This window comes from Rhinopithecus roxellana, chromosome 10 (assembly GCF_007565055.1).
Source record: "Rhinopithecus roxellana isolate Shanxi Qingling chromosome 10, ASM756505v1, whole genome shotgun sequence".
In the NCBI taxonomy this organism is placed as follows: domain Eukaryota; kingdom Metazoa; phylum Chordata; class Mammalia; order Primates; family Cercopithecidae; genus Rhinopithecus; species Rhinopithecus roxellana.
Window position 1 is genome coordinate 89,517,360 of NC_044558.1, and position 15,811 is coordinate 89,533,170.

At 36.1% G+C, this 15,811-nt stretch overlaps 1 protein-coding gene across 2 annotated transcripts in view; it reads left to right on the forward strand.

The window, feature by feature from the left end:
- The window catches only part of MED13L (mediator complex subunit 13L), a 321,844-nt gene that overhangs the window by 38,639 nt on the left and 267,394 nt on the right, over positions 1–15,811 (forward strand). For both annotated transcript variants that reach the window (XM_010380135.2, XM_030938391.1), the window contains exon 2: positions 2,478–2,715. In XM_010380135.2, the coding sequence (XP_010378437.2) occupies positions 2,478–2,715 (238 nt within the window). The remainder of the gene's footprint in view (positions 1–2,477; positions 2,716–15,811) is intronic.

The following is a 15,811-nucleotide window of genomic DNA, read 5'->3' on the forward strand; positions in this document are numbered from 1 at the left end:
GGGTGGCCCCATCTGATCAAAGATGTGATACCACATACTGATTTCCTCCTAGCAGAACAAGGACTATCTATTAATAGAAGTACATACCCTTCTATTCAATTGGCAGATATTTTAAAAGACATGCAATTTGGGAGGTGGCTATTTGTATTGGGGAGACTATTAACTGAATAGTAATGTGGTAGCATTCATCATGAGTCTTGATATATTCATATTTTTTGGTAATTCAGTATTAATCAATCTCTTTAAAGGAAATAATCAGGAAAATAACAGTGTTCAAGGATGTTAACCAATTATAGTAATTACAATAGTGGAAATAAAATGGAAGATTGTCCAGTTGTTATGGCATGGTTAAATTATATTTTTTCCAATGAATAGAATATTATGCAAACATTAAAAGTGTGTTTTGAAGAATAATTAGTAATATATAAAAATAAGTGAAAAAAGGGCCGGGCGCGGTGGCTCAAGCCTGTAATCCCAGCACTTTGGGAGGCCGAGACGGGCGGATCACGAGGTCAGGAGATCGAGACCATCCTGGCTAACACTGTGAAACCCCATCTCTACTAAAAAGTACAAAAAACTAGCCGGGCGAGGTGGTGGGCGCCTGTAGTCCCAGCTACTCAGGAGGCTGAGGCAGGAGAATGGCGTAAACCCGGGAGGCGGAGCTTGCAGTGAGCTGAGATCCGGCCACTGCACTCCAGCCCGGGCGACAGAGCGAGACTCCGTCTCAAAAAAAAAAAAAAAAAAGTGAAAAAAGATATAAATCATCCAATATGGTTCCAACTTTAAAATGTATATGTACAGAAAAAGAGGAAGGACATATACAGTAGGATGCTAATGATTATTATAACGTGATTATGGTGTATTACTTCTGAACTTCTTACATTGGCCATGTAGTGCTTTTATATTTAGAGGAAACCAAGTAACATACAGGGAAACCCTAAATGATGCCAGTGCCGGCTTTTTACTAAACATATTCATTAAAAATTTAGATTTGCATATCTCAGTGTAAAATATAAGTTACTGAATTTTAGGTATTTTTAGTTTGTATATTTTTGTAACTTTTTTGAAGCAAACCTTTGTTTTTTCTGTTTTGTTTTTGAAACAGAGTCTCGCTCTGTCACCCAGGCTGGAGTGCTGTGGCGCGATCTCAGCTCACTGCAACCTCCACCTCCCGAGTTCAGGCGATTTTCGTGCCTCAGCCTCCTGAGTAGCTGGGATTACAGGCGTGCGCCACCATGCCTGGCTAATTTTGGTATTTTTAGTAGAGACGGGGTTTCGCCATGTTGGTCAGGCTGGTCTCGAACTCCTGACCTTGTGATCTGCCCGCCTAGGCCTCCCAAAGTGTGGGATTACAGGCATGAACCACTGTGCTCGGCCTGAAGCAAAACCTTTTTAATTTGGATTAAATGAAAGGTGATTTTTCTTTTTCTTAAATGTGGTCATTATAGTGATTGATCGCTTTAGCACTTTTAGTATGTTTCAGTTATGTTAGTAGAAGATATGGCTGTTTTCTACTGAGTGGTACTTGTTTTTTTTGTGAACAACTTGCTAACAAAAATAATTGACCTTGTGAGGAAGGAGATACATGAGTAAGGATTCAATGCAAGGACCTCCTGGTCTGTTTGGTACAGAATTAAATTGCGAATCTGTTTTACTAGTAGTTTTCAATATATAGTTGTACTTTTTAACTGTTTAGCTTTCGCTTGTGTTCACTCTTTGAAGTTTAGCTCTTAAAGATTTAAGAAATCTTGAAATGTAAACATATGTAATGGAACAAAGATACAGTATCTGTTCTCTGCTGGTTGCAAGTTCTCATGTTTTACAATGTGTGTAAAAACTAAAAGACCAAATTACATTAGGGAATTGTTACAGAAGCAAAGCTTTTCTGTTTGCTACATGTTAAAAAACATGAATAAATTGCTGATAACTTTGCATCAGTTTTCTTAATTGCTTCTACCTAAATAGACTTGGCGTTCATGATGAAACACTCTCATGCTTTATGCTCACTGCTTCTCTGCTTCCCTAATTAAAAAAGGATTGAAACTGTAGCTTGTGGATGGGAAGAAATTATTTGAAAGAAATTATTTCATTTATACAAACTTATTTTTAAAATCTTACTTGATTTCTGAATATAATTTGTGAGTTGAGTATTGAATGATAACATAGAAAGTAGTTTTCTATATAGGGACTTTTTAGTAAATGTTTAGACAAATGATTCAACAGGAAATAATGATTATCAGCTTGTTTTATGTTAGTATTTAATGTAAAGAGCTATGTAGAAATCTTGATAGAAATGAACTTTCTCCCACCTTAAAATTTGAGAAGATTTGACATACGTTCTTCACTGGGAGGAATCTTCTTAGGAAGTTTCGTGTAAATATTTATTTTAGCACAATTGCTTTTCTGTATGGAAGACTGTTTTTGGTGGTCTGTAAGTAAAAAGAGAAAACGATTACAATTTTTTTGTCTTTTTCCAGGCTGAACTCACGGGAATCAAATGGCGTAGGTACAATTTTGGAGGGCATGGGGACTGTGGACCCATAATTTCAGCCCCAGCCCAAGATGATCCAATTCTGTTAAGTTTCATCCGCTGTCTGCAAGCTAACCTGCTTTGTGTATGGCGTCGTGATGTCAAACCGGATTGCAAAGAGTTATGGATATTCTGGTGGGGAGACGAACCCAACCTAGTGGGTGTAATCCATCATGAACTGCAGGGTAAGGTTTCTGTTTTTTTCTTAAAAATTATTTGCATCATATTTTTTTGAACATTGGTAAATTTCAAACAGATTATTAAGACTTGTCTAAAAGAAAGATTTTAAGTGTTTCATGGATATCTCTCTCAAAAGGAACATTCTCACCCCTCTTCCTCCTATCCCTGTTTTTTTTTTTTTCTAACTCTTGTCCTTTTCCAGTTATGCTGAGAATCAGAACCTTGTGAACCACTGCTTAAATTAAATGAGAGTATTGTGCCTCCTGGGTGTGGTGGGGTGGAAACCAGGCTAAGATCCACTGTTTTTAAGTGATAGTGAATTGTGAGTAACTAACGAGACAGTGAATTGAACAGTTATTGCTTTTTTCCTTGGACTGTGGTTGTTATGGTTCATTGCCAGCTGAACTGTTCGGTGGAAAATTGGAGAGATACAGAAATTTAGTTTTGAGCCTAACTGGACAAAATTGTGAGATTACATTGAATAGCATTTTGAGGAAAGATGAATATATGCGATCTGGTCTGAATTTGGTGTAGCAAATTTTCTCTTGCTTTTATTTCTGCATTTCATGTAATTTGATGATTCCGGGAAACATTGGCTCCAGTGTTGCCTGAGTTTTAGCTTCAGATTGCATCTGATATCTGGAAACTGAATTAATATAAGAATTTCATTTTTCTAAGCTGCTTTATATATTTACCACAGTTTTATAAGCAGGAAATTTTATCAGTTGTCTTTGAATTTCTGGTAAAAATTTTTACCTTTCTATCTAAGTGTTTCTATTTGGTATGCCAAGGGATTTTCTAAAGCAAGACTAATTCTAATCTTCAGTTAGGGTATTAACTCTTTTTGACTTAGTCTCCTAGAGCCAACTTTTATTATCTCCAAACTATATTGTGTTAATCTGTGGCTGAAAAATTTCAGATCATGTTTGAAATGTTTTGTTACTTGATGTTTTTAATTTTTTTTTTTTTTAAAGGAAGGAGTAAAGCTAACTTTAATGTATTTTCGAGGCTGTATTCTAAAGCTTTTACATTTGCCTAAAGGATTTCCTGCCAACTTTTGCTTGACACCTTGCTGGTTTTTCTTGGCAGCCATTTTTTATCTGTGATATCTCCTGCCACAGCAGCCAGAGGGCGGTAAACCACAATGGACTAATTGAGCTGTTTACTTTATGGTGCATTTGTCTGTTCAGCTCAGGCCTTTATTCTGGTGTTTTTTAGGGCATTTGTTTTATAAATATAAGAACCCATTCTGGGTGACATTGCTTGCTTAGCTGGGTAATCAGCAAAATCCCAGAACTTAATGTTCATCCCAAAGTCTGTTTTATGTAGTTAGCAGTTAACTTAGGTAAAATTAGAGTTTCGGACATCTGGATTCTGTTTATCAGAATTTTAAAAATAAGATGTCGCCTAGAAGATAGTCACAACATTTTTGTTTGTCCATTAAAATATGGAAACATATTTTTAATTTTTTCCCATGTAGTAGAGAGGTATAAAGCTTTTAAAAAAAGTGTCTTTCTTATTTTTCATGATTGTTTCTGACTGTCATCTTCTGTTTCTCTGTATTAATCTCTTACATTTTAGCTTTTTGGTCTGCTCTTTGTTAGTGTGGTACATGTCATTTTGCAGTGATGAGGAAACCAAACCCAACTGCTAATTAGGCTTATTTAATTGATAATATAGAATACAATTATTTATCTATGCCAACAAAGAAAATTGTCAGTGTTCTTAGAAATAGCTTATGAAATTATTGTTATTTTTCATGGGCTTTGTTACTGAGTTAACAAAGGGATAGGGCATTTAAATTGTGGTATAGTTGCTTTAGATTGCATGTGTAGATTAATATCTTCAGTATTTTTTGATAAAGAGTTAAGCAAAGATTGAATTATTTTTAGATTTTTAAAAAATTCCAGAAATGCTACATTTAAATTAGAAAATTAGAAAAACAGAATCATCGTATGGAGAGAACAGAGAAATAAAAATACTGAAGTCTGAGAGAGTTTTAGATGTTTTATGTGTAAATGAAATTGGTACCATACAGGTTTTCTAATTTTCTAATTAAATGTAGTATTGTGAACATTTTCTCTTGAGAATGATTACTTTTCTTTTGAGTTTGAAAGTGGTATAAGCTGTTTGTATCTTGTATTCTACTGGGAAAGTATTACAGTAATGGAATAATTATAACTTCATTGACTGCGTCTGCTCTTTTTAATACGAATTTTGAGCAAGTTTTTAGATCTATTTATATGAAGTGTCCATTTTTGTAGGTAAAAGTAGTTGAAAAAGGTAATACATGATTCAACCTAATAATGGAACATATCTAGCCTTAATTAGAAAAGTAAGTGTCATAAAGACAACTTTGTTTCAAATAAGGGGAAATATGATAGCAGTCATGAAAAACTGAAGGATACAAAGAGAATATTTTAATTGGTAGCCATACAAAGTGGGGATATTTTAGAATCTATTTCATTCTCTAATATAGTTGAGTCATTTTATTTTGGGTAAAATAAATTACAGGCCGGGCATGGTGGCTTATTGCTGGTTATCCCAACACTTTGGGAGGTTGAGGGGGCCCGATTGCTTGAGGCCAGGAATTCGAGACCAGCCTGACTAACATGGTGAAACCCTGTGTTTACAAAAAATACAAAAAAAATTAGCCAGGTATGGTGACCTGTGCCTGTAATCCCAACTACTCGGGTGACTGAGGCTGGAGGATCACTTAAACCCAGGAGCCCAGGGTTGCAGTGAGCAGAGATCATGCCACTGTACTCCATCCTGGGCAACAGTGAGACCCTGTCTCAAAAAAATAAAATAAATAAATAGTAGCAGAATCCTGCTAGTAGGCTTTAATATTAAGCGTGAGATTACCATTATTTGTAACATTTTTTAAATAGGGACATTTTACGTTTCTTACATTGCTTCTTAGTTATGTTATTTGGCATTTCCTGGCTGGTCACGGTGGCTCATGCCTGTAATTCCTGCACTTTGGGAGGCCTAGGCAGGAGGATCACCTGAGTTCAGGAGTTGGAGACCAGCCTGGCCAACATAGTGAAACCCCCTCTCTAGTAAAAATAAACAAAAATTATCTGGGCATGGTGGTGGATGCCTGTAATCCCAGCCACTGGGGAGACTGAGACAGGACAATCGCTGGAAACCGGGAGGCAGAGGTTACAGTGAGCTGAGATCACGCCACAGCACTCATGCTAGGCAACACAGCAAGACTCCATCTCAATAAATAAATACATACATACATAGTAGCAGAATCCTGTTAGCCAGCTTAAATTAAGCATGACATTACCGTTATTTGTAACTTTAAAATAGGGACATTTTACTGTTTCTTAAATTGCTTTTTAGTTATGTTATTTGGCATTTCCCTTTGTCTTCATAGTGTATTCCAAGAAGCGTACTACCAAGAAACCTCACAGTGAGATATAATACCAAAGCAACCATCTTGCATTTAAATGTATAAAGTCTCCCGTAAAATGGGAATAATCCTACAGGGTACACGCACAAGTTAGTTTTATATTATACTTTTTGTTTAATTGCTTGAGATATCTGTGAAATAGTCTGAGAGAAGACTGTAACACATTTATAGTCAGTCTGTCCTTGTCACTTGACAGTGACACTTTTGCGCTCTTGTCTGGGGAATTGCTAATATGTATGGTGTAGTGAATTCAGAGCATGGCCTCCGCATTGCTTGGGTTTAAATGCTTGCATGATCACTAGCTGTGTATTCTTGATCTAATTATTTAACTTAAACTGTGCCTCAGTTTTCTCACTGTGAATTAGGTTATGAGGTTAAGAAAAATTAAAAGTACTTAGAGCAGCCTATATAGCAGTTAATCTATAATTGTAACTATTGCTGCTGCTACTGTGTAAAGACCTACAGGCTGCGAATAAATTGTGGCAAGAACAGGTTACCTGGGTCTTAGGTTAGGAGTGAAATAGTCTCCCCTCTAAAAGGCTGAGTAGGTCTGTCATAGTGTGGAGTACACAGAACCAAGGATAAGAAATTTGGACTTAATTTGATAGATTTTGAGGAATTAAAGGTTTCTGATCAGAAAGAGATATAATTAGGAAGATTAACTTAGTAACATACAGGATTAATGTGTACAGGGAAACCATAATATTGTGATTTTAAAATTCTAAATTGGAATATAAACTTAAATATTCTGTTCAGGATACAGATTTATTTAAATTAAAAATACTAATGATTATATACTATAATTCATATTAATAGTCTTTAACACTTTTATTATACCTTTGCTGTTTTGGCTTGACTAAATTCTATATTTTAATTTAAGTTGTAGAGATTAATACAGTGTGCTGAATGGACTTCTCCTCATCTGCCAAACAAATACTTCTTACCTTTTTTTTTTTTTCTTTAGACGGAGTCTTGCTCTGTTGCCCAGGCCGAGTGCAGTGTGCAATCTTGGCTCACTGCAACCTCTGCCTCCCAGGTGCAAGCAATTCTCCTGCCTCAGCCTCCTGAGTAGCTGAGATTGCAGGTGTATGCCACCACACCTGGCTAATTTTTGTATTTTTAGTAGAGATGGAGTTTCACCATGTTGGCCAGGCATCTCAAACTCCTGACCTCAAGCGATCCGCCCGCCTCAGCCTCCCAAAGTGCTGGGATTACAGGCGTGAGCCACCGCGCCTGGCAACAAATACTTTTTAAATAAACACAATATTCTGGCCAATTCACTGCCTGTTAGTTAGTGGTGGGAAAGACATGCAATCTGGAAAACCCAAAATAGTACAGAGAGCAAACACAGAACTGCTGATTGCTTGCCCCAAAGCATTACAGATCTCTGGTCCAGAAGGAGAAGTATCAGATTCAGTCTAGTATGTGCTTAAGAATGTTTGTTGAATCAGTTAATGAAACCTATTTTATGAGGTTCTAATGTAGTGCGGTATTGCACTCCCAGAAGATTGACTTATAATCAAATTGTGAAAATTTTTAATGATTTGATAATGTGAGGATATTGAAGCCTAGTTAAAATAAGGCATATTATTTCTGGTTTTAATTCCCAAGGGGGTAGAAATAGCCAATTTTTGGGGGTATATTTTCTACCAAAAATATTTAGCACTAAATATGGACTGTCTACAATTTTAAAACTTATGTTGTCTCTATTTTTGATTATTAGACAAATATAAATTAAGAATACATCTGTACAACTCTAAAAATGATCGTCCCTATAACAGTATCAGAAGTCTTCTCAATTGATTTTATTGTCAGTACATGGGTAGATTGGCAGTTATTACCCTTTGCTGTGAATTTAGAGACATAAATATAGCCTTTTCTGTTTTTGAGAGTGCTACCACCTATGCCAGGAGGTGTGGGTGATTGTAAAATCATTAGACATAAGAGAGCCTGGAAAAATGGATCTGTTTTCTGACAGTGACCGCGGTGTAAGATAATTTAAGGTACTAGTACTATTGTTTATTGAACTGATTGCAACTGGGCATTTTGTAGGAGTGTGGGAAGGCTGAATTTTTTTAGTTTTATAATCTGTATCTATAGATTACAGTCTACAATTCCAAATGGTGGGATTGATAAAACCTTTGTTTAGATAACTCCAAGCAAGAACCTAACTTCTCCACTCCTCCTAGCTTTTTATTTTTAAATAAATATATTTATACACTTATATGCATATGCCTGTTTTGCCACGTGAACTATTTGAAGGTAGTTTTCAGACTTCATGGACCTTTGCCCCTAAATATTTCAGCATTGAAGTGAAACACTTTCTTACATAACCAGAGCACCTTTGTCGTGCTCAATAAATTTAATATCAATATAATTATCTAACATTCAGTCCCTATTCAAATTCCCCAGTTGTCCCAGCAATACCTTTTATAGTTTTCTCTACTGATCCAGAATGCAATCAGGATCACACATTTTTAGATGGCCTCTCATTTAGAATATTCCTGAAGTTGTCTTGGGAATCAAGTGATATTGATGTTGTTTGAAGGGAGCAGTTTAGTTGTCCTGTAAAATATTCCACATTTTGAATTTGTCTAATTGTTTCCTTACAGTTAGAGTCAGGATAAACATTTTCGGCAAAAATATTGAGTAGGTGATGTGTACTTTTCATGGCATCACATCAGAAACATGTCATGTCAGTTTGTCTCTATATTGATGGTACTGAGCTTGATCACTTGATTAAGGTAGTGTCTGCCAGATTTCTCCAGTGTAAAGATATCCTTTCCTTTTGTAATTGTTAAGTAAATTTGGGATGAAACTTGGAGATTGTGTGAATATCTCTTTCCTCAAAAGAGCCTAATTTTGAGCCTGTTTAAACCAACCGAAAACTTCCGGAATCACCTGCTTTTAAAAAATCAGTTGAAATCAGATGAAGAATGCATTCTTAAGTCACAGCAGAGTTCAAGAGAAGAGAATAAAAATATTGAAGATATGCCAAAGGCAAATTATAATGGCAGTGTCACACTCTGAAAATGAATAGCCCCTGTTGCTTAGTGTACCTAAAAAGAGAAGTGTTGACATTGAATTTTCTAAAATCATAGACAATAAAGTATGTAGGAATATATTACTGTGTATTTTAGAGTCTGTGAACTTTCAATTGATTTTTGATGGTTTCTGGTTATCCTTAACTAAATGGTAAAAATAATTTCATCAATATTATATATGAATTTATCAGTTGAAATTAAAAAGTTGTTTTCTGGAAAAATAATGACTATTGTAGATATAAAATTGACAGGAATGAAATTATCTCTTGGTAAAATGTCATTCATTTTGAAAATTTCTTTCAAGGAGAAAATCTGATCTTTGACTCATTTTCACTCTGTTTTTATATCTTTTTTCTTTAGTGGTGTTGAATTTGTGAGTTATTGAAATTAATCACTGACTGAATTGGAAAGGAGTTGTATTTATAGTACTTTGATTTATTTATTTTTCAAGTGTAGAATTCTGGTGATTTTGAAAACAGGAATGATACCATTTTACAGCAGCATTGTAGATTTGTAGTATTTTAGATTGGTATCACAGTGCAGCTGAAAAGTAAGTTTCACTTTACTTTGTTGTTGTTGTTGTTGAGATGCAGTCTCACTTTGTTGCCCAGGCTGGAGTGCAGTGGTGTGATCTCGGCTCATGGCAGGCTCCGCCTCCCTGGTTCAAGTGATTCTCCTACCTCAGCCTCCCAAGTAGCTGGGACTATAGGTGCTTGCCACCATGCACAGCTAATTTTTTGTATTTTTTTTTGAGTAGGGCTGCATGTTGGCCAGGCTGGTCTTGAACTCTTGACCTCAAGTGATCCTCCTGCCTTGGCCTCCCAAAGTGCTGGGATTACAGGTGTGAGCCATCATCCCCAGCTACTTTACCTTTCGTATTTGTCATTATTTTGTGGATAATAGTGAAAAATACATTTGTATTTCATGAGAAACAAGTACTTTCAGGACAAACACATATCCAGTGGTAAATGGTAGCTAGGTCTAAGTAGTTTATAAAGTATACTTTTACTTTTCTTGGACCTGAATTATTCAAGTTTTGATGTAAATTTCCTGATTCTTTTAATAATTATATTACTGTTCTGTTTTTCTGTTGTATTTGAAAGAATGAGTTTGCCAAAGCTATAAAGTCATAAGTTTTTCATTGTGTGATGGTTATCTGAATGGTTCTAGTGCATACTTATTAAATGTTAGACTTAATATGTAATTATATACTTTAAAGAAAAAATAGCATACTCATTAAGACTTTGGTAAATAATACATTCATATTGTAAAATTATGGTAAGATAATCTCAGTTCTTTCAGACAAAGAATTGAAAAAGATCTAGTGAATTAGATAAAATTATTAAGGTAAGTATGCTTGAAATTGAGAGAACAACCTAAGTCTAACTTTTGAGTGTAAGTAAAATCGATGTGTGACCACAGGCAACTTACTGAACCATGTAATTAGTTTTTTTCTATGAAAAATGAGACATTTATACTGAGATTGTGGTGAAATAGCGTGTAAAGGGCTTATGTTCTAATGATGTGAAAATTAAGCAATTGGTAAGACAAATTATAATTTTCAGTTTGTTGGGAAGTATAGTTATTATGACCTACCTAACGTTTTGTGTTGATATGAAATCACCTACTTATATAAAGTAAACCTGAGTAAAATCCCCTTAAATGAGGTGTTAGAGTCATCATTGGAACAAATACGGTTGAAAATTGTCTTAACACTAGATTAACTGTTATTTGGTATATTATATATTTTTTTGAAATGTGAGTAATTTTTATGATTGATACATCATGACTTGTAGGTTAGTGTTTAGTCTGACATTTTTAAGTGTAGCCATGTTTAATCCCCCCCTCACCATTTGTGTATATTTTATTTCAAAAGCTTGTACTTTCATAGAAAACCTTAAGATTTAGAAGAGGTTGTTGTGGCCTGGTGCGATGGCTCATGCCTGTAATCCTAGCACTTGGGGAAGCTGAGGAGGAGAGGATCGCTTGAGTCCAGAACTTTGAGACCAGCCTGGGAAACATAGTGAGATCCTATCTCTGTTAAAAAAAAAATTAAAAAAAAGAGGTTGTTGAACATTAAGATGGCGTAGTGATATAGGTAAAGGGTTTTTTTTTTCTTAGTAAAATATTTTCTTAGTTTTATTTCTTAGGGAAGGTGAGGTAAGAATCTGAATGTGGAAAATTGAAGAAAGGGTTTAAATATTGGTAGAATTTAGGGTCTAAATAATTCAAGAAAGAATTATATTTTAGAACATTAAAATTCAGTGGAGTACAGCTACACATTTATAGAGAATAACACCTTCTGCTTATAAGCAAATTCACTGTTGACGTGTATAAATGGCATTAGGTTGGTCGTACTGTTCACATTATTTTATATAGGGGATGAAATAAAAATTCCCTAAAATAAAACTAGGGTTTTCTTAGGAAGGAGGAAGTGGGGAATGGATCTTGGTGGTCATGAACGAGTGTCCTCTTCTGCAGTGGGACCCTGTCTCTGCAGAAAAGAAAAACAGTAGTTGGGCATGGTTGGTGTTCGCCTTGTAGTTCCAGCTACTTGGGAGGCTAAGGCAGGAGGATTACTTGAGCCCAAGAGTTCAGGGTTACAGTGAGCTGTGATTGTGCCACTGCAGTCCGACCTGAGTGACACAGTAGTAAGAGCCTGTCTCTAGAAAAGAAAAATATAAAGAAAACTTGTTGTTTAGTGTAGCCACCTCATTAATGATCTTAGCAAGATCTTCTGCATGGAGAAGCTGCTACTTCTCCTTGTGCCTTTATGTAATGGAAATGGAATCTTTCCTTAATCCTCATGAACCAACCTCTGCTAGCTCCCAGGTTTGCTTCTTCACCTCTCTCAGTCTTGGTAGAATTGAAGAGAGTTTGTGCCTTGTTCTGGATTAGGCTTTGACAATTAAGGGAATATTGTGGCTGGTGTGATCTTTCAGATTATCCAAACTTTCTCCATATCAACAATAAGCCTGTTGCACTTTCTTATCATTCATGTGTTCACTGGAGTAGCACTTGTAATTTCCTTCAAGATTTTTTTTTTTCCATTCACAGCTTGGCTTCTTGGCACAAAAGCACTAACTTTCAGCCTATCTTGGCTTTCGACATGACTTCTTCACTAAGCGTAATCATTTTTCACTTTTGATGTAAAATAAGAGATGGGCAGTTCTTCTTTTCACTTGAACATTTAGTGACCGTTGTAGGGTTATTAATTGGCCTAATTTTAATATTGTTTCTAGCAAATAGGCTTGAGAAGAATAAGAGAGATGGGAAAGAGCCAGTCCAGGAGCAGTCAGAACACATACAATAGTGATCAATTGGTTCAGTTCGCTGTTTTATACGGGTGTGGTTTGTGGTGCCCCTGAACAATATAATAGTAATATCAAAGATCACTGACCACAGATCCACCATAACAGATGTTATAATAATGAAAATGTTTGAAATATTGCAAGAATTACCAAAATGTGTCAGAGACACAAGAATTGAGCACATGCTTTTTGAAAAATGGCGCTGATAGGCTTGCTCACCACAGGGTTGCTACACACCTTACATTTGTAAAAAGTGCAGCATCTGTGAAGCAAAATAATGTAAAGTGCAATGAAATGAGATATTCCTGTATCTTATTGAGGTAGTTGATAACCTGGAATTACATATCTGCCATCTTTCCCCGTTATTTTTTCTTTGTAGATATCTGTTGTCGTAGCCCAGCTACTAAAAAATCCGAGATACATAGCAAAATAATGGGAAAACTATTGGTGAAGCAGGAGGCTACCTTTGAGTTGTTTTATGGTCTCTGGATCTGCTTAAAGTATAATAGACTAAACTGATATATAGATCTCTGTGCTTAACTTTCTGTGAATAATTGTTTGAAAATGTAATTACAGATGGTTTCCACTTGGTATTGTTTTATGGTGGCTGAGCAAATGGAAATTAAAACTTGATATACTCAGCCATAAGTATCTTTAGGCCTAAGGTTAAAAAAAATTAATGGTAGAAATACCAAATATTTTTTTCCTTTTAAAAAATCCAGATACTGTAGACATCTGTTGTTGGTTTTTTTTTTGAGATGGAGTCTCACTCTGTTGCCCCAGGCTGGAGTGTGGTGGTACAGTCTCTGCTCACTGCAACCTCTGCCTCTGGAGTTCAAGCCATTCCCCTGCCTCAGCCTCCCAAGTAGCTGGGATTAAAGGTGCGTGCCACCATGCCTTGCTAATTTTTGTATTTTTAGTAGAAATGGGGTTTCACCATGTTGGCCAGGCTGGTCTCGAACTCCTGACCTCAAGTGATCTGCCTTCCTGGGCCTCCCAGAGTGCTGAGGTTATAGGCGTGAGCCACTGCTCCTGGCCGAAATCTGTTTTAAATACTAGAACATCATGAAATTGGATTCTGTGGCTTTAAGCATTTCATGACTGAGCTGCTGTCTGGATGCTACCTGAAGAGATTTCCATTGAATATCATTATGGCTAGCAAGTGTTCCATCATTTTCTTTAAGCTCCATCTGTGTAAATATTTTTGAACAATTTTCCACAAGTAGAGGGCCACATACCTATTTCTTATAAACCTGACGTTGATAAAATGCACTCTTTGTATAATTGGGTCTTGTTTTGATCCTGGCACTTTCATATTGGGATTTGGCAGTGAGTTCAACAGAATAAGCATTATCCTCTTGAGGCCCATCTAGGATTGAACTAAAGGGCTTCTACAATATCCACATGATCATACAATTAGTTCTCTCTCTCCCTCTCCTTTTTTTGTGCTGTGATATTGTAACTGAATATGAGCTGGTTGCCAGGGTATTGTGGTAGAATAATACCCTGCAGTTTGTAGTTAATCACGCAGCAGAACTGGCTTGATTTAAAAAAAAAAAAAGAATAAGATAAAAATTAGATAAAGATGAAGTGGCTTTGTGTTGAAAAAGATTGTATGTATATGATGATAAAAGGAAGGTTAGAGTGTTCATGAATCTGTCGTCGTTAGTCTTTTCTTCATATTTATATAATGTCATGCAAAATATTTTCCTTTTTAAAAATTTTATTTTTGACTTTGCTAGCACTTGGTGGACTTAAGTAAGACTTTTTGCTAATCTTGAAGGCTTTCTGACACAAGAGAAAAAAAGCAAATATTTGTGGAAAGACTGCTTGAATAAGGGAAGTGTGAACCTATTCAGCATGAGGTTTCTTCATTAAGTTTGTTTTATTTTTCACAGGTAACCTTGAACTTGTTTAAATGTAAGCTGCTTTGCTGTTGGCTATTTTTAATAAGACATGTTATTCACTTTGAAATATATTTAGTCTAAAGGAGAAAAATTTAGATACTCTGAGTTAAATTTCAGGCACTGTATTTTTTTAGCTTATCTTAAAAGTAGCCCAGTAGGTATTTATAATAAAAAGATTGCCTGCCTTGGCATCCTTGGGCAAACTACATACAACTCTGATTGTTTAGGGAGGAAATAGCATTTGTTGACAATAACTCCTATTTTGGAAACATTTGTAATGCCATTTATTGGTTTCACGAAGAGTATAACAAAGAGGGGCTCTTGATTTGGGTAGCAGAGGTGGCTGGGAGCAGTTATCCTCATCGCTATGGTAAAGGCTTTATTAACTAGAACTCAGTTGGAGCCCTGAAACAAATTTAAAAGTGCCCCCTCATCCCCAGTAATCACATACCATTTTGTAAAAAAAAAAAAAAAGGTTAAATGACTTAAATATAGCAATATCAGTGATTAGTCCCAGTATACACAGATATCTATTTGATTCCCAGTAAGGTTGAGACAATGTGCTAACTTAGCACATAGCAAAAACTTTAATGGGATGTCCTGGGGTCAGTACTGATTCAGCTCAGTTGCCCACACATTTAGAATTACAGTGTTATGTCATAACAGTCAAATGGTGTATGAGAGGATGTTTTAAAAAGTACTTTTCAAGCTTTATACATGTAAGGTGTGCTGGGCTTGGTGGCTCATGCCTGTAATCCCAGCGCTTTTGGAGGCTGACGGTGGGAGGATCGCTTGAGGCCAGAGGATCACTTGATCCCAGGTGTTGGAGATCAGACTGGGCAACATGGCAAAGCCTCATGTCTACAGAAAATGAAAAAATTAGCTGGGCATGGTGGCGTGTGCCTGCAGTCCCAGCTACTTGAGAGGCTGATGTGGGAGGATCACCTAGGCTTGGGAGGTCAAGGCTACAGTGAGCCAAGATTTTGCCACTGCACTGCAGCCTAGGTAACAGATTGAGACACTGTCTCAAAAACGAAACAAAACAAAACAATAACAACAACAAACCCCAAACGGTAAGGTGTTACCATTGTTAAATGATCTCTTATATTTAAAATTACCACCATCTATTTGAGCCTATATTATGTTAGTTGCTATGTAAAATACAGAAATGAATCGGAAACATTTTTACATTTCAGGAGCTGAGAACCTAGTAGAAGAGAATAGCATATACACACAGAGCATTGTTAAAGGGTAGAAAGTAAAGTCTCCTATGTAGGGCCCATGGTATTCCTGGAGTTTTATGTAAGAGGCTGAGCCTTGAGAAAGAGTTGATTTTTGAGTACAATAACCTTAAAGGGTATAGAATTTGGATATATGGCTATGTAAGGGCAAGCAGGTGTGTGCAACTGCACATTCAA